The sequence below is a fragment of the Capricornis sumatraensis genome, chromosome 16 (assembly GCF_032405125.1).
Source record: "Capricornis sumatraensis isolate serow.1 chromosome 16, serow.2, whole genome shotgun sequence".
NCBI lineage: Eukaryota > Metazoa > Chordata > Mammalia > Artiodactyla > Bovidae > Capricornis > Capricornis sumatraensis.
Genome location: NC_091084.1, coordinates 17,597,521 through 17,616,459, shown reverse-complemented (window position 1 = coordinate 17,616,459; position 18,939 = coordinate 17,597,521). Strand labels below are relative to the sequence as shown.

Below are 18,939 nucleotides of genomic sequence, written 5' to 3'. Positions count from 1 at the left end.
CAACAGAGGATGAGATGGTTGGATGGCATCACTGACTCGATGGACATGAGTTTGAGCAAGCTCCGGGAGTTGGTGATGGACAGGGAAGCCTGGCGTGCTGCAGTCCATTGGGGTCACAAAATGTCAGGACTTCGTGACTGAACAACAACAAGTCTTGAGAGCAGAGGTTCCTGAACCATTAGGGATGTATTAGGAGAATAGACTGGAATCAGAAGGGCACACAACCCACTAGGATTGAGTGGAGAAGTAAAACTGCTGGTGGACTGGTTAGCTCATTGCCTCAGTCCAGGCAGGAATCCCTGAAAGAACCCTGGTCTAGAGAGGAGCACAAGGTGAGAGGTTTGTAATGCCCTGACTCTCCTCCGCTGAGCAGCAGAGCCAGCTCCTGGAAACTAGGGAGAATGTTACAAGATGTGGGTGAGTTTCGGGTCCCCAGATCAAGGCTCCAGAGATGCATTAACTGGATATGCAGGAGCGGTTGAGGAGTATTATACTCAATATAGACTGACTTAAGACTTGAGGCAGAATCAGCAACCTTTTCCCAGAGTTCCTTTCTTTGCCTCGACTCCTAGAGGGGGTATGACCACCGGTTGCAGGCTCTCGGGTTGTAGAATCTGTTTGGGCCCTTCTGCTTGTCAACGGAGCCCATCGCAGCGGCTGGTCGCCCAATCCCAGTGCCTGATAGAAGCCCTGGAGACCAGGGCAATGCAGAGAGAAAACTCTGGCCACTTTTCATCTGAAAATGCTTCTTAAGAAGAAGAAGAAAAAAAAGAATCCTATGGAGACCTCATCTGGACTTTGAGGGCAGATCAGGAAAACGATTTCGGCCGGAGTTGGCCTGGTGGGGAGGAAGAGAAAGTAGCAGGAAGGAGACCGAGTCGAGAGAGGCCGTCGCCCTCCTCACTCCAGGGCGGACACTCGAGCTGGAGCCCTGGGCGGTGGCAGCAGGCGGTCTCCGGGGCCTAGGGAGGGGCGGCGAGCGGGTGCAGGCGGGCTCTAGGGCCCAGCGGCCGGGCGCCCGGCGGGGGTGGAGTGTAGGGTTACGCGGACCAGCCCGGACCACCCTCCCCGGGCGGCGGCGCGGGCGCGGGGCGCTCTAGGACCCAGAGGCGGCGCTGGGGTTTGGGGCTGGAGGGGAAGCCCCGGGCTGGTCTCCGCTTCCCGTGTGAATGGGGGCGATCGCCGGGCGCCGCTTCCGCAGGCTGCCCCCACGCCGTGCCCAGCTCGCTGCCTGGCGGCCGCCGTCCCCAGTCACGGAGCTGAGCTGGCCATGATCGCCTCATGTGGAGGGCAAAGTTGCGCCGGGGAACTTGTGAGTCTGCGGTGAGAGGTAACCAGTCCCCGCTCGGGGTGCAGGGAGGGGCGCCCCCGAGTCTCCAGCGCCGAAGACCCAGCCGATCGATGCTCTCCGCCCCCAACCACTCCGGGCCGGGGGAGGCGGGTGGGGGAGCGCTCCTTTCCCGGGGGGTTCCGGGCTGAGGTCGGCCCGGCTCCAGAGCGACTTGGGCAGCCTTTTTTCGGCCCCGGGGACCGAGAGTGCCCGCCACCGGAATCTTAATCTCCCTTACCCAGATTACTTAAAAAAAAAAAAAAAAATTAGAACTCCCGTTTCCGCGCCACTCTGCAGGCCCCAGACTGGGAGTCGTTTGGCCGTCGCGGCCCGGGACCCGGGGTGCAGGGGCGCCCGAGCCGTGGGGCGGGCCTTTAACGGAGGGGCGCTGCCATATGGCCGCGCTCCGCGCGACCCGCCCGCGCGCGGTCCCCGACGGCCGAGGGAACGGGTGGCCGGCGGTCGCTTCCCGGCGCGCGAGACAAAGGCGCGCACGCCCGCCCGCCCGACACGCGGGACCTTCCTACGGCCCCAAACTCTCGGCCCTGGCTGGTGGGGGCGGCGAAGGGACGCCCCAGCCTCGGTTCGCCTTCTCCGATTGCCCCTTCTTTGTTCTCCGCGGACAAGTTTCTTTGGCCGAAACTGGGGAGTTAGATCCCTTTCTCTCCCTTGCTGTTACTGTTGCTTCAAAAGCATCTGTTTTCGGGGTGGGAGAAACATTAAACTTTTCAAGGCACTGGGCTTTCTTGGAATGGGACTTCCGTGGCAGGAGGGAGATTGGCACTTTGGTTGATGACAGCTGGGCAGAGCCGGGCCCCCGCGCTGGGCCAGGGGCCGGACGTGCCCCGTGGGCAGCCGAGCTGGAGAACCGGGCGGCCGAACCGACGAGCTGCTGGCGCACACCCACCTCCGGGGCCCCCGCCGCGGCGACCTTTCCAGGTTTCCCCCTTAGGAGCTCGGGCTGAGAACCTGGCTGGCGGCCCGCTGCTCCCGCTCCTCGCCACGCCCTGCCCTCTAGTATCCTGATTGATGGCTGTAGAGACTTTACATTTTGGTTCCAAGGGTTTTTGCATCTTTGACTTCGGTGTTGGTTTACTGTCCCCAGGTGGCACGTGCTTTGGAAAATGCCGGGCTGGTGTGTGGATCACCTGGACTGGGGCTTCTGTAGACGTGGTCCTGGTGATGGGCCGGCCTCGGAGACTTGGCGGTTGGGACAGAACACTTTTTGCTCTCGGTCCCTCAGTTCCTTTGCCCTGTCCTGGTGGACTGTGGACATGGTTGCCCGCTTCCTTCTTCCAAGGCGTGCTAGGAGGATCGAGTTTTTGTTCCATCCCTGGGTTGGGAAGATCCCCTGGAGAAGGAAATGGCAACCCACTCTAGTATTCTGGCCTGAAAAACCTCATGGGCAGAGGAGCTTGGGGGGCTACAGTCCAAAGGGTCGGAAGGCGTCACTGACTGGACAACTAAACACACAGACACACACACACACACACAACAGGCACTGGAGGTAGGGAATCAGGAGGGCCCTTTATGATCCCCAAAGATGCTTTGGACCACCCCCAAACAATAAGGGTACTTGCTATAAGCAAATACAACCAGAATAGAGGGCTTATTCATAGCTCCTATTCCAAAAAATGTCCTTCCTTTTCGGGAAGTGAAAAGTCTGGACTTGAAATGTTGAACAGTCATTCCTCTCTCTGCTTCCAGAACTGGCCAGTGTGTCCCTGCCAGACTGACTTAAGATTTCCCCTGACTGCCCACCTCTCCTGGACCCCGCAGCTCTCCTTGGATATCTAACCCATGGTAGGGGTTGGAGTCTCTCTAGATTGCAAGTTCTTGAAGCATCTAGACCAGTGTGACATTTATCTCCCAGGACCAGGCTCGGATCATCATAGTGCATCTACTATAATGCTTTTTATGGAAGCAGTGTGGTCATAGTACTTCACACATTTTGAGCTGTTCTGCAGGTGAGCAGAGGATTGGAAACCACTGATTTGATCAGAATAAAAAGGAGTAGGGCATAGAGGACAAAGCTTTAGAGCCGCCTGCCTCTACTCCCTGGTGAGGTGTGGGTGGATGCTTAGTGTTTGGATGTATATACTTTGCTTTTGTGAGATACATTTTTTCAAGATAAATGAAGAAACCCTTGTGAACTCTATAAGTAGGATAGGATGAGAAAAGGCGCTCTTAAAAAAAAAATTATTTTGACTTAGGTGGGGAGGCAATCTTAGTTGTGGCACTGGGATATAGTTCCCTGACCAGGGATGTAACGCAGGTCCCAGGTTTTGAGATCAGGGAGTCTTCGCCACTCTAGCACCAGGGAAGTCCTGAGAAGGTACTCCACTTCCCTCTCCCTTCTTTTTAAAATGTGCACAAGTCCTGGTGTTTTGCTTCTGTGCAGATGGTGGAGGGTGAAGAATACTAATGTACAGAAGGACATGTGGAGATCAAAGCACTTAAAAATGCATCTTTTCATGGAAACTAATGGAGGACTTTGAGTTTAAATGAAATTTTAAAGTACTGTCCTTAAGAAAAGCACAGGAATGAAGAAATGTGAATGATTTTATGAGAAGGCACTCTGCTGATTAAACTTGAGAGTGTCTGCCCTTGACTGGTTTGTCTGGAAGGCTTATGTGTAGAGTACTCTGCCTTTTTTTTTTTTTTTTTTTGATGTCTACCCCTGTGGAGAAGTGTGGACCCAGTGCCTGGGGGAAACATGGCTGAACTAATTGAAATTAGATGACAGTCTGGCTGGCGAGTTTTGTGGAAAAGTACAGCCCATGGGTACCAGTGCTGTGTTTCTTAGTAATTTGTGAAAATGCTTTGAAAATGATGAAGTATTGTGTGACATAAAGCTTTTCAAAGAAAAAATAATAATGAATGACTTAGGAAAGGAGGGGATTGCTAGTGAAAATTGTAAAAATCTGATTTTACAGGCCAGTAAATGAAAAAGGAAGTAACTTTGTAAGACCTGTTAATAGTCCTGATAAGCAAAATTCTCACAGCATTCTCCTGTCCCGCCCCACCCCCCACCCACCACTTCCAAAAATCTGTCTGCATTTTAAATGGATATGGAAGCTTAGATCAGTAAATTCTCTAGTGTTTTGAATAATTTTTCTCCTCCTAGTTTTTCACTAATTTTGGTAGGTTCTTATGTCCCAGAATTAACTAGGCAGTGGAATACTTGAAAAGCAAGGGATAGCTTGGAGGTCATGGAAGAGGACATATTTAATTATAAGTTTTGTTGGAAATAGTCTGGGGTTGTTGAGGTTTTTTATTTGTTTGCTTAGCAATTTATTTTTTAAAATTTATTTTGTTGGTTTGTTTTGTCTCGGAAGGAAGGCAGAATTTAAATCTTGGCCATCGTGGGTAGATCCGCACAGGGCATTTTCTGAAAGAGAGCCTCGCCTGGGCTTGTGTGTTGGCACGACTTTCAGTTCTCCTCTGACTTGTGGGCCCTTGGCCTCCATCCTTGTGAAACTTTAGGGTCTGTTCATGCCAGGCTGTTAGGACCAGACTCCTGGATTCCCAAAGTGGCTCACACATCAGGCATCTTTCCTCCCTTTATTGGGGGATGGGGGAGTAGCTCCAACATGGAGAATTGGGTTTAACTTAAAAAAAAAAAAAAATCAAGCCAGTGGTCCTACTTTGTGTGTTTAAATCTGTATTTGGGACCTCACTGGCCAGTCATGCAGCTATGTATACTTCTTTGTTTGTTTTAAGTGAAATGCCTGTAATTCCCTTGTTTAACTTTTAGTTTTGAAATGATTGTTGCTTTATGGGAAGTTGCAAAAATCGTAGAGAGGTCCCTTGTTCACTTCACCCAGTTTCCCCCAGTGGTAACATCTCACGTAACCAGAGCATGGCAGTGGAACCAGTAAATAAACGTTGGTACAATCGAAACCATATTCACACTTCACCAGTTTTACATGCGGACATTTTGTGTGTGTGGGGGGGGCGTGTAGAATCGTTCGTCTGTGTGGACTTCTGTAGCTACTTCCACAGTCAAGATACAGAGCTGTTCTATCATCTCCGAGCTCTTTGCACCACGCCTTTGTAGTCACGCCTCCCTTAACCCCGCCCCATCTCTGAACCCTGGTAACTACTCAACCCCTTCGCCGTCTGTAATTTTGAGAATGTTACATACATAGCTTTATGCGGTATGTCTTTTGAGATTAGCATTTTCACTCAGCATAACACCCTTGAGATCCACCCAAACCGTTGCATCATCACTAGTTCATTCCTTTCTATTGCTGAGTAGTGTTCTTTGGTGTTGATACACCAGTTTGTTTAAGCATTTACCCACTAAAAGACACCTAGCTTGTTGTCAGTTTTTGGCTCTTACAGTTGAGGTTGCTGTGAACATACATGTACAGGTTTGGATGAGGACAGAGTTTTCATTTCTCTAAGACAAATGCCTTGGATTGCGATTGCTGGGTTTTGGATGGTAAGCATATGTTTAGTTTTTTCTTTTTTAAAGAAATCGTCAAACTTTTCCAGAGTGGCTATACTATTTCACATTCCCACCAGCAATGTGTGAGAGGTGCAGTTTTTCTGCGTCCACACCACCATTTGTTTATTATTTTAGCGTCCCAGTAAATGTTCTAGTCTCATCATGGTTTTGATTTGCATTCTTTAATGGCTGATGGTGTTGGACCATCATGTGCTTATTTATCATCTGTGTGATCTGTGTGTACTTTATGGTGAAATGTCTGCTCCTGTCTTGCCGATGTTCTAAGTGTATTTTCTTTTTTTTTGCTATTGAGCTTTGAGAATTCTTCATGTAGTCCAGATATGAGTCCTTTGTCAGATATGTGGCTTGTGTATATATATTTTTCCAACATGTATCCTGTCTTTTTGAACTTTTAACAGGATCATTTAGAGGACAAAATTTTTAAAAATTTTGCTAATATCCAGTTTATTCTTTTTTTTTTTTTTTTGCTTTTATGAACTGTGCTTTTGGTGTTACATCTAAGAACATTTTGCCCAAGTTAATTTCCCAAAGATTTTCTGTTTTTTTTTTTAAAGTCTCATATTTTACGTCTTCAAATTGCAGTTCCCTTATACAGTGCAGTTCTCTTAATAATGTGTATGTCTTGCTATCCATGTTATCAACCATCTCTTAGGTGTCGATTGTGTATTTTAGTGCTCTGGAAGCCCACTGGTGAATCAGATATAGTTCCCACTCTCCCGAGCTCACTATTGGTGCAGTGGTGTGTGGACATTCCCAGGTGTTACTGTCAGAATAGAGAAGAGCGAGGCGTATGTGGGAACCCAGAGAAGAGAAGCCTCAGGGAGTTCCCGCTCTGATCTGGTGATCAGGGAGGGCTTCCCTGGGCATGTTGCCTGAGCATGGTGAGAAGACAGTGGGTTCTTGCCTTTGATCTAGTTTTTGAATATTTTACTGGCATGAATTCTTCAGTGTAAGTTACCCTGGTTCTTGAGCACGGGCTGAAGGACTCTGGGTAAACCGAGTGGTTGAGGACTCTTTTGAACAGCACGTGGCATACTAGCGTTTAAAAGGAAGTACTTAAAACTGAATAACATAAAGAGTATGAGTAAGGTTGAATAGATTTTAAGTTAGAATATGTGTCAGAATGAAAAAGCAGTAGTATTTTGGATTGTTTAGGTCAGATAGATCTGGTTTGCTTCTTGGCCCTGCCACCTCCTTGCTGTGTGATCTCAGCGAATGTGACCTGTGTAGCCTCACAGAGACAGTGGAGATAGTCATAGTGCTCACCTGGGGGAGGAGGGTGCAGGTGAAATGAAATGATGCATATATAGTACTTAGCACAGTGCTGGGCACATTCAATAAATCCCTATTATTATTTTAAAATAGCAGGAGATAAATGATTTTGTTTTGTATATTCTCATTTCTTTCTCTGAGAAATTCGAATACCAGCTCTTAATCATTGATGCTTAAAAAAAGCCATAGAACTTTGTCTTTTCACACTTGGGAACACAGTTGTGTACTAAATACTATTCTAAAATTTATTTAAGTATAGTTGATTTACAATATTGTGTTAATTTATGCTGTACAGCAAAGTGATTTATATGTATATATTCTTTTTCATATTTTCTCCATGATGCCTTATTACAAGATATTGAATATAGTTCCCTGTGCTATACAGTAAGACCTCGCTGTTTGCAAATATTTATTGAGATTAGAAGCTAGGATACTCTGTTCACAATCTAGTATTCCCTATAGAATATACCTTTCCCCTATTTCTAAACCAATTTCTTTTTTAGAATTTATATAAAAAAAATTTTTTTGGCTGCACTCGTGGCTGAGCACACAGGCTTAGTTGTCCCGCAGCATGTAGTTAGCTCCCAGACCAGGGATGGAACTTGCATCCAGAATCTTATCCACTGGGCCAACAGGAAAGCTCCTAAACCAAGATTTCCTGGTAAAGAACAATTTCCTCTGTGCCCTGACCACAGGTGGTGTGTGCGGTCCCGAGCTAGTTCAGAGCTTGGTGGTGGTGTCACTAAGACACTAAGTTGTGTCTGACTTTTGTGACCCCATGGACTGAAGCCCGCCAGGCTGCTCTGTCCATGGGATTCTCCAGGCAAGAATACCAGAATGGGTCGCCATTTCCTTCTCCAGGGGAATCTTCCCGACCTAGGGCTCAACCCTAGGTCTCCTGCATTGCAGGCAGATTCTTTACTGACTGGACTGAGTCCTTTATTACCCAAAGTACAGTACATCAGGGCTGATGTCACCAGGACGTGTCTCAAACTTCACTCCTGGCGGCTCCCTTTCCTTTCCCTTGATGACCAGGTTGTTTATTTCCCAGAGGAAATGGCCTGGGCTTCAGATGTAGAATTGTGGCGCTGTGGTTCTCAAATGTGGGTAGACATGGGAATCGTCAGGAGGGCTTGTTTTAAGCCTGACTGCTGGGCCCCACTGGCTGTTTCTGTTTCCACAGGGCTTGGAGAGGGCTTCAGAATTTGCGCTTCAGACAAGTTTCCAGGGGCCACTGTTGCTGCTGGTTCTGGTTCAGGGACCACACTTTGAGAAGCACTATTTTAGGGCATAGCCTCCCTGCCCCCCGCCCCCCCCCCCCCATAAATTAGCCTAGACTGGTGCTTTACTCTTTGGAACTGAGTTTGTCCTGTTTAATAGTTGAGATTAACGTTAGTTTGATTTCTGTGGCTCCTGGCTGATATGCCTGATTGCATCCTCTAATCCCTCCTCCACGCCTTCCCCCTTCACCACCACGACTTTTCCATTGTCTTTTGACCTCTCACTCCTTGGAAGACATGTGAGGTTAGGGTACACGGTGACCAAGTGCCGGCGATATTGCCTTGGCCAATTCACTTTTGTAAAATAAATGTGTTACTAATGCTTATATCCTGACGTTAGGTGAGGCTTACCTGAGATAATGCATGTGAAAGGACCACATAAGAGGTAAAGCATGGTGCAAAATTTATTTTTTATTATTTTGAGCATCCTTGATTTCCCTTTGAAAGAGTATCCTAGGATTTTGGGGGTGGATTGATGCTGCGTCTCACCGCTGCTGAGGGCACCTGGTAAAGATGGTAGGTACACTGTAGAGTGGCTTCCTACAGCGGACTGTTTGGGCTTGGGTCTCTAAGGGCCTTCCGAGTTGTGATGTGTTGGAGGCACATTGATATATAATTGTCATGACCAGAGAAGAGTTCAGGGCTGGAAAAATGCTTGAGCGGATGCTGCACTGTTAAGGAAGTTCACTTCCTCACAGCAGAGAAGTAGAATTCCATGATTTTTTTTTTCCCCTGGCAGCTTAATCTGGCCCCTGTCTTTTTTTTTTTTTAAGTTCTAGATCTCCTCCGTCCTCAGTAACCACTAGCCACATGTGGCCATCTAAAATTAATGAGCATTAAATGAAATTAAACCTTCAATTTAGTTTAGTCACGATTCAAGTGCCTAAGAACCATTTGCAATCATCATAGCAAGTTCCACTGGCCAGTGCTATTCTAGAAAGATACTAACCCTGTTTGTCTGAAGGCAGTATCACTGTGCTTCGTACTGTGGGACCAGGACATGTTTCTGAGTGAAATGAACCACTCCTCCTTGGAGGTCTGGTGTGGACTGATGGGGAGAAAATACCACGGGGGATGCTCTTGTCAGCTTGAACCTCGCTTTGCCGCTTGGCGTTTCTGAGACTCTTCACTTGGAAGGTAGGTCAGTGAGGCATCTGGGTATGGAGCTTACCAACTTAGCAGGCTGCTGTCAAGGGAGGTGGGTCTGCTGTTTCTCAGGGGTATTCCTAGATTTGTTTGTGGGGTTCTTCCAGGAATCTAGTCCTTGAGAGAAACAAATGGAAGTGTCAGGGTGGGTTTAGCCCTGAGATGCCCCTCTTCTGGGGAGGGCTTTAGCCCTGAGATGCCCCTCCCCTGGGGAGGACTTTAGCCCTGAGTTGTCCCTCTCCTAGGGAAGGATTTAGCCCTGAGATGCCCCTCTCCTGGGGTGGGATTTAGGCCTGAGATGCCCCTCTCCTAGGGAAGGCTTTATCCCTGAGATGCCCTCTCCTGGGGTGGGATTTAGCCCTGAGATGCCCCTCTCCTGGGGTGGGCTTTATCCCTGAGATGCCCCTCTCCTAGGGAAGGCTTTAGCCTTGAGATGCCCCTCTCCTGGGGTGGGATTTAGCCCTGAGATGCCCTCTCCTGGGGCGGGATTTAGCCCTGAGATGCCCCTCTCCTGGGGAGGGATTTAGCCCTGAGAAGCCCCCTCTCTTGGTGTGGGATTTAGCCCTGAGAACCCCTCTCCTGGGGAGGCCCTGCCATCAGCCTGGCCTCCTCCACCTCGGGTCGGCAGCTCCGTTGCACCAGCCTGTGCCAGCGGGTGGTGGGCGGGGGGCTCGTTCATCTGGTTCAGGGCGCCAGTTCGGACTTGCTTGGATGCCATTCCCCACTGCGTCATTCTCGCTGTTGCTGCCTTTGAAGGTGTTCCGCAGACTACCGAGTGCCTCTCCCTCCTCACCCGCGCCTGCTCAGTCACCAGGTGGGCCCCAGGAAGTTTCCTGGACCCATCCCCTTCCTCCACATGTCTCCACCGCCCCGCTGGCTGGACTCTGGTGACCTGGGCTCCTGTGGGAGCCACGCCATAGGCGCTCCCCTCTCTGCTGTCTCGCACCTCTTCCGATGAGCCCGGTCCTCCCCTCTCCCCCTCTCAGAACTGGCAGAGCCAGACGAGGATGGCAGGTGTCCTGTCTCCAGGCCCGCTCTGCCTCCTCAGCGTGAGGTCAAGCCCCCAAACGCCCCGTGGCCCTGCGCCTCCCTACGTGCCCCTGGCACCTCCCTGCCAGCAGCCGCTGCTCAGCCGTAAGGGCTGCTCCGGGAGGTGAGGCCCAGCCATGGGGCCCCGGAGCAGGTGTGGGCCCGCCTTGCCTTTCCTCACAGGAGCCATGCTCTGAAGGGCTCTGAGATCCAGGTTTCTCGTGAGTCAGCCTTTCTGTCTGGGCAATCTGGGGAAAGGAGGGAATGTCATATTCTCCAGTGAGGCTGTTTCCTGAGGGATGGCCTCCTAGTATCATGGCCACCAGGTTGTTCATCCTGGTGATGGGTGAAAATTTGGTTGAAAGATGTGAGGGCAATTTGTCCATTCATATGAACTCTTAATTTATAATCAACCCTCATTTTAGGATGTTAGGTTTGTTTTCAGTGCTTGATATTGCAGGCAGTACTTTAATAGCTTTGTGCCTACCTCTTTGCAAATGTGCTAATATATATCTAATATAAATTCATAGAATGATAACCACATATGAGTACCTTTTGAATGTTAATGGATATTGCCAAGTTACCTCCCAGAGGTTCTGTTTTTTTCCATAAATTCTCCTCAAATCAGTTTTGTTCAAATTTTACCGACTGATAAACAAAACAACTGTTATATTTTAAATTTTTATTTATTTATTATGAGTGGCATTTAGCATCATTTTAGACATTTATAAACTGTTTTCCTGAGAACTTTCTGTTTCTGTGAAACTTTTGCATATTGATTTGCAAGATCTCCTTATACATTGAAGGATGAGCCATTAATTGTCAAAGAAAAAGATGTGAGGGCAGACAAGAGGGCCTCTCTGGGGTCTTTTTTGAGGGACAGGTCAAGAAGGAGGAAGGGTAGAAACAGAGACTAGGAAATGTTCTATTTCAGAATCATGGAACCTTGTGGATGCAGTAGACATCTGTCTGTACATTAACTCCCTGCAGAACATACCTAACTGCGCTCTAGTTTCTGAAAAAGAGTGGTCTAATGTTCCTTTCACTAGAAGAGGAAAAGAAAATGCCTTCTGAAATCACAGTAGGCTTAAATGAAGGCACCTGGGAAAGTACTGTAACCAGCAGCACAATACCATTTACACAAAACCTTGAGGACAGTGGGGATTGTGAGGGTAAGAAGTTGGAGGTTTGTTAAAGGTGAGGGGTCCCCAACCCCCAGGCCATGGACCTGTAGTGGTCCGTGGCCTGTTAGGAACTGGGTGAGCAGCCGGTGAGCCAGCAAAGCTTGTCTGTATTTACAGCCGCTCCCCATTGCGTTACCTCCTGAGCTCCGCCTCCTGTCAATCAGCTGTGGCATTAGATTCTCAGAAGAGCTCGAACCCTACTGTGAACTGCGCATGTGAGGGATTTAGGTTGCCGGTTCCTTCGGAGAATCTAATGTCTGATGATCTGTGTTGGTGAGGCTAGCCTTGGGGAGTGGCTGCCACTGTCTCCCATCACCTCCAAATGGGACTGTCTAGTTTCAGGGAAACAAGCTCAGGACTCCCCCTGATTCTGTCGTATGGTCAGCTGTATAATTATTTCAGCTGTATAAAGTAATAATAATAGAAGTAAGGTTCACAGCCAATGCCGTGGGTCTGGACTGTGGCAGCGCCTAGTAGAGATGGCTTGTTTCTGTCCTCTGTGCTGAGAAGAGGCTGGAGGTGACTGGATGATTTGGGGTTGGGTCATTTGGAGACTCCTTCATTCATTAACCTGGCCCCAGGGCTGGGGTGCACTTCAAGGCTAGGTGTGCAGACTGGAGCTCCTGCAAGTGGCCTTTCCTCTCAGTATCAAGCTAGTCAGAATTCTTACATGGTGGCTCAGAGCTCCAGCTGTGAGTGTCCCAGCAAGCGAGGTAGAAACTGCTCTGCCTTTTATGTTAGTTTGCATCCACTAATCCCAAACTCCCAATCCATCTCTCCACCAGTCGCCTTGGCAACTGCAAGTCTGTTCTCTACGTCTGACATAGAGAAGTTCATTTAAGTTGAGATAAGTTCATTTATGTCATATTTTAGATTCCACATGTAATGATATCATATGATATTTGTCTTTCTCTTTCCAACTTACTTCACTTAGTCTGATAATCTCCATCCAATAGCCATCATTCTTGTTCCATTTCCCCATTCTCGTAAAAGAAGCCAAAATGTATTGAACATACACTTTGTGCTGGAGCAACTGCTTGTACCCCTTGCCGTTGTCTCAGTTAAACTTTATAACAGCCCCGTGTAGTAGGTTCCATTATCCCCAATTATTAATACCAATGTAATGGCCAACAAGAAGTTAACTCATTTGCTCTAGTTCAGGTAGTTTAATATATGGCAGAGCCTGGGATTCTTACATTGTTTAAGACTCAATGTACATTGTTTAAGAAGCAGATTTGCCAAAATAAAATGAAAAGCGTGGCACATCCTTTCCATTTAGTGGATATTTTCTCTTCTGTCATTTTTATTCTTTAAATCTTTCTAATACTCTGGTCTTCTGGCTTGAGAGTATCATTCTCTTTTCCTTTCAGTCATCCTTTCTTACATCCTTCCCTTTGTCCAAGGGTTGCCTGCCTTCCTGCTGAGCTAGTTATTACAATTTCTTTTCTTCCCGCCTCTTAAAAGTAATCTCACGGAGGCTTTTTGCCAATCACATATCATTGTTGATTTGTGTTCCTTTTTATAAGAATTCCTCAAGGGCAAGAAAATGTATTCCTGTGCAGGTGTTTTCTAGAGAGGCTGCTCTCTCTCTTCAGATGCATTTCCTTTAATCAGCAGGATTCGTTCGTCTGATAGAGTTCAAGCAGGGCTTTGCATCAAAGGGGCTGTGTGTGTCTTCTCTGTAAGTTTCACCAGCTTCTGAGGGCTGTGGGCATCTTTCTTTGCCTGGGCAGGGAGGTGACTCATTTTCAGGTATGACTGGCTTGCAGCCGTTTTCATCTTAAAGTTATCCTTAAGTTTCACATCTTTTCCTGGAAGAGGTTATAGAACAGAGTAGTGTTTCTCAAAGTGGTGTCTTGTGGAACACCAGGAGGGTTTCTGAGACCTAATAACTATCTTCATAATAATATTAAGACTACTAAGATGTGTGTCTTTTCCACTGTATTGATGTTTGTACTGATGGTACAGAGACAACAGTGGGTAAAACTGCAGGCAGATCGATATGAATCAAGGCAGAGGCCTCTGACTGTACTGGAAATCAGGCCACTTCTAACCAACATGGTATAGAAAGCCCATTTCACTTAAGAATGTTCTTGTTGAAGTGGTACAAATGATCAATTCTATTAAATCTCCAGGCTCAAGTACATCTTTTCAGTGTCATGTGTGACCAAGTGGGAAGTACACATAAAGTACTTCTGTTGCAAAGGGAAGAAGAGTCCTTGTGTGACAAGCACTTGAGTCCTGAGTTTAACTAGCAGCTTCTCTCAGGTTTAGCTGAAAGAACAATGGACAAACTATGGTTATTCTGAGTTAGGTATTTGGTAGCTGCTGTTTTCTCAAAAGTGAATAAAGGAAGACGTCAAGAAAATCAATGGACAGTATTTGCTACTGACGGTAAAACTCAAGCTTTCAGGTGAAAATTAGAATTTTGAAAAACTTGCATTTGCCAACTGTGAGCTTGACAGCTACCCAATATGTGAAAGAGTTTTCTGATGATTGTGATCTGTGGTGTATTAACAATGTGATTTTCTTGATATTGCTTACTTGAAATATTTCCATGTATGGAAGATTTTGTATAGGTCAATGAACCATTATTTTTCTATGACCAACCTATGATGTTAGCAAATCCTGCGCTGATAAAGAAAATTCCAAAGTGAAAGGTGGACTGATAGATTTTAACATAACAGAATATAGAGAAATATCCAGGAAACGTTCACCTGAAATGGCTTTTTGAAAAGCTTATTTTTTATTGAAATGTAGTTGATTTGCAATGTTGTGTTAGTTTCAGGTATACAGCAAAGTGATTCAGTTCTATTACCTATTCTTTTTCAGATTCTTTTCCTATATAGGTTGTAAAATATTGAGTATAGTTCCCTTTGCTCTACAGTGGGTCCTTGTTATTTATCTGTTTTACATATAGTAGTGTGTATGCTTGATGGGCTGGCGTCTATGGGGTCGCACAGAGTCGGACACGACTGAAGAGACTTAGCAGCAGCAGCAGCAGTGTGTATATATTATCCCCAGATTCCTAATTTATCCCTCCCTTCCACTTTTCCCCTTTGGTAACCATAAGTTTGTTTTCTAAGTCTGTGAGTCTGTTTCAATCTTTTGTAAGTTCATTTGTATCATTTTTTAAGATTCCACATATAAGTGTATGATATTTATCTTTGTCTGACTTACTTTACCTTGGTATGACAGTCTCTAGGTCCATGATGTTGCTGCAGTTAACATTATTTCATTCTTTTTTTATGGCTGAGTAACATTGCATTGTCCCTGGAGAAGGAAATGGCAACCCACTCCAGTATTCTTGCCTGGAGAATTCTATGGACAGAGGAGCCTGGCAGGCTACAGTTCATAGGGTTGCAGAGTCAGACACGACTGAGCAACTGACACACACAACATTTCATTGTGTGTGTATGTGTGTGTGTATATATATATATATATATATATGCACATCTTCTTTATCCATTCATCTGTTGATGAACATTTAGGTTGCTTGCATGTCTTGGCTATTGTAATAGTTCTACAGTAAACATTCGAGTACGTGTATCTTTTGAATTATGGTTTTCTCTGGATATATGCCCAGTAATGGGATTGCTGGATCATATGATAGCTCTATTTTTAGTTTTTTGAGGAACCTCCAAACTGGCCTCCATAGTGGCTTCACCAGTTTACTTTCCCACCAACAGTATAGGAGGGTTTCCTTTTCTGCACACCTCTAACGTTTATTATTTGTAGACTTTTTGATGATGGCCATTCTGATTGGTGTGAGGTGATACCTCATTGTCATTTTGATTTCCTTTTCTCTAATAATTCGTGATGTTGAGCATCTTTTCATGTGCCTTTTGGCCATCTCTGTTTTTTCTTTGGAGAAATGTCTATGATACGGTTTTAAAATGCACATTGCAACTACCTTTAAAGAATTATCACTTGCTGTGTTTTGATAGAGTTTCAAAGAATAGTCACAAATATATGAGAAGGGTATTAAAATGCTTTTTCCAACTGTGTGTTTGAATGAGGCCAGATTTTCTTCATCTACTTCACCTAAAAATTGTGTAGCGGTAGATTGACAGCAGAAGCGAATATTAGAGTACAGCTGTCTTCTGTTTAGCCAAACATTAAAGAAATCGGCAAAATTATAAAACAATACCATTCCACTTACTGCATTTTGTTTTAGAATTGAGTGTTCCTAATGTGTAACTTATACTGGGTTTATTGGTTTTAAATGGTTGACATATATTTTATTAACATAAATTTTAATGTTTTTCAGTTTTAGTTTCTAATGCAGTAAGTATGGATAGATTTGACCTCCAGAAACAAAAACTTATGGGTCCTCAATAATTTTAAAAAATGTAAAGGAGAGCACTTTTTTCCTTTTTGAGTGGCAAAGACTATAGATTCTGGAGCCAGACCAGCTGGGCTTTTTTGCCGTTTACTAGTTATGTAAGTTTTTAGCAAGTTATTCTCTGTGCCTTAGTTTCCTTATTTGACAAATGAAGATAAGCCTCATAAAGCGATTAGGAGGACTAAACGAGTTCATGTGAGTTATTCAATGCCCTTCACGTAGGAAATTGTCAGTAGTGTTTGGTTACTTCCATTTCCCTCTTTCCAAGACATGTAGTTCATTTGCCTCCAGGAAATTGTATTTTGCAGCATGTTTCCCTCTGTTCTAGTATAAATTGGGGGTTCTTATTACAAAACATAAATAGACTCACAGACCTAGAGAGTGAACTTATGGTTACCAGAGGGTAAGGGTGGGGGGAAGGGATAATTAGGGAGTTTGGGACCAACATGTACACTTGCTATATCTAAAATGGATAACCAACAAGGGTCTACTATGTAGCACAGGGAACTCTGCTCAATATTATATGGCAGCCTGGATGGGAGGGGAGTTTGGGGGAGAATGGATATGTGTATGTGTATGGCTGAGTCCCTTTGTTGTCCACCTGAAATTATCACAACATTGTTAACCACCTATGCTCCAATACAAAATTAGAAGTTTAATAAGTCATCAGATGTGAATTAAGGGAAATTGAACAGCAGAAATAAAAGCAATGTCATAGACCTTAAAAAAATAAATAAATTGCGTTTTTTCTACTGGCGTTATTGTGTGTGAACTTCATGAATTCAGTATGTGTGCATTCTTCTTGACCTAGCTCGGTAGCTCTTGACAGATTCTTTGAAAGGTGTTGTCCGTGATCCCAAACATGCAGGTGAAAGAGAGGAAGGAGGTCAGCGTGGCCCAGTAGATCCAGTGTGTGTGCCCTGAGAGGGATGTGGGACTCTATCCCTGCTCGCTGCTCCACGCCGCCATCCAGCTGCTTGCGTTGTTACGTTTCTGTACCGGTGAGCAGCCCTCCACTTTGTACAGCTGTCTCTCTCACAAGCGTGTCATATTTGTCACAACCCTCGTACTGGGCACTCTTTTACTCTGACAGACACTCAACGTCATAGATCTTTGTGGAATGTATAGATGAGTTGTTTAGTTGCCAAGTTGTGTCTGACTCTTTGTGATCCCAGGGACTGCAGCCCGCCAGGCTCCTCTGTCCCTAGAATTTTCCAGGCAAGAATACTGGAGCAGATAGCCGTTTCCTTCTCCAGGGGGTCTTCCCGACCCAGGGCTGAAGCTGCCTCTCCTGCATTGGCAGGCGGGTTATGTACCACTGCGCCAACAGGGAAGCCCATACATAAGGAGATGAGTGAATTAGTGATTCCGCACGGTGCTGCCAATCCAACTCACAGACCCGTGAGCTTTTTTAACTCATAGCAGTTGTAAGAAACCCAGATACTATCACAGATACCTACGTGTTTTAAAATATCATGTAAATTCTGTGGTGTGCTTTGGAACAGTCCAAGTTGAGTTTGCATCTTAACCTTAAGGCTCTGAGCTTTGTGACTCAGAGTGTCATTCCTGTTTTTGTTTAGGTAAAAAGGAGATAATGAAACCTAATTCTCAGGGATGTGAGAATTATCTGAGGTAATGTTTGTACCATATCGTGCTCAATAATGTTACTTTCTCTGCCTTCCTTCCCTGTAATTAGATAGCTGCTTGTCATGTTTGGCTTGGTGACAAATAGTTGGCCATGTGATTGCTGAGTTTCAGAGGTAGACATATTTATTGTATAATATGATAGGCAGTTTCCCAGGCTTTTTTCCATCATATTGAATTAGATGTATTTTTTGTATGATTGCTTTGTTATTGTATCTTTATAACAATATTTTAGATGTAACTGAAATAGCCATATTCCATTATGCTAACCAGTCATTCAGGTTAGCAGTTATGAAATAACGGGGTACCAAAACTATCAACTTCAAATATAAATTTATTAAAAAGTAACAGATTTATGCAAAGAATTCTTCACTTTAAAGGAGTACATGCAGATTAGTTGGTTCACTAATTTTAGGAAAAGTTATCACTTTTAATTGTTCATCATCATTTTGGTTCATAAATCTAACACGTTTTGGCTTAAAACATGATTGATTTACAAAATTTCAGTTTACCACAACTTTTTAGTTCGTGTGTTGTACAAGATCTTATATGACAGGGAAGTCCAAACTTCCCAACCCTGATCTGCATTCAAATCAATTGTGAAGTGTGGCTCTCCAAAATTCATTTCTGGTCCATACTTGAGGTGATCTTGATGTTACAGGTCTGACATGGGGACTTGGAGGTGACATTTTAAAAATCTCCCTGAGTACTTTGACGCACCACAGGTCTGGAATTCATTGTTAAAGTGGAGACACTATCGTGAAAATAATAGATGGCTAAATGAGAGAGGTGGGAGGGGCGGCTTCATCTTCTGCCTTGGTGTTGCAGTGGTTGGCAGCAGCTTTCTCTCCTAAGCTTTTATAAGTAATAACACAAACCTGCTTGTATATATTGGCATTTATGCAGGCATATAGGGAGAGAAGGAAGCTTTCTCTGAGCCTTTTCCCATTGTTCACAAGCAAGGACACTTCATTAAAACTCCTCTAATATTGATGTAAGAAATTAGGCAGGAAAAGAGGACTTAGAATCAAGTGTACACTTTGCTGTATACCTGAATCATTGTAAATTAACTAAACTTCAGTTAAAAAAAAAGAATTAAGTATACATTACAATCCCAGTCCTGGGTATATATCCAAAAAAACCCCAAGAATACTAATTCAAAAAGATCTATGCATCCCAGTGTTCATAGCAGTATTTTTTACAGTTGCCACGATATGGAAGCAACCTAAGTGTCT

General features: G+C 45.3%; 1 protein-coding gene across 1 annotated transcript in view; it reads left to right on the top strand.

Annotated features, from left to right (window-relative positions):
• The first annotated feature begins 1,186 nt into the window (after positions 1 to 1,186).
• The window catches only part of AMOTL1 (angiomotin like 1), a 119,163-nt gene continuing 101,410 nt past the window's right edge, over positions 1,187 to 18,939 (top strand). Inside the window, exon 1 of the mRNA XM_068988728.1 lies at positions 1,187 to 1,330. Within this exon, the coding sequence (XP_068844829.1) occupies positions 1,282 to 1,330 (49 nt within the window). The 5' untranslated portion in view covers positions 1,187 to 1,281. The remainder of the gene's footprint in view (positions 1,331 to 18,939) is intronic.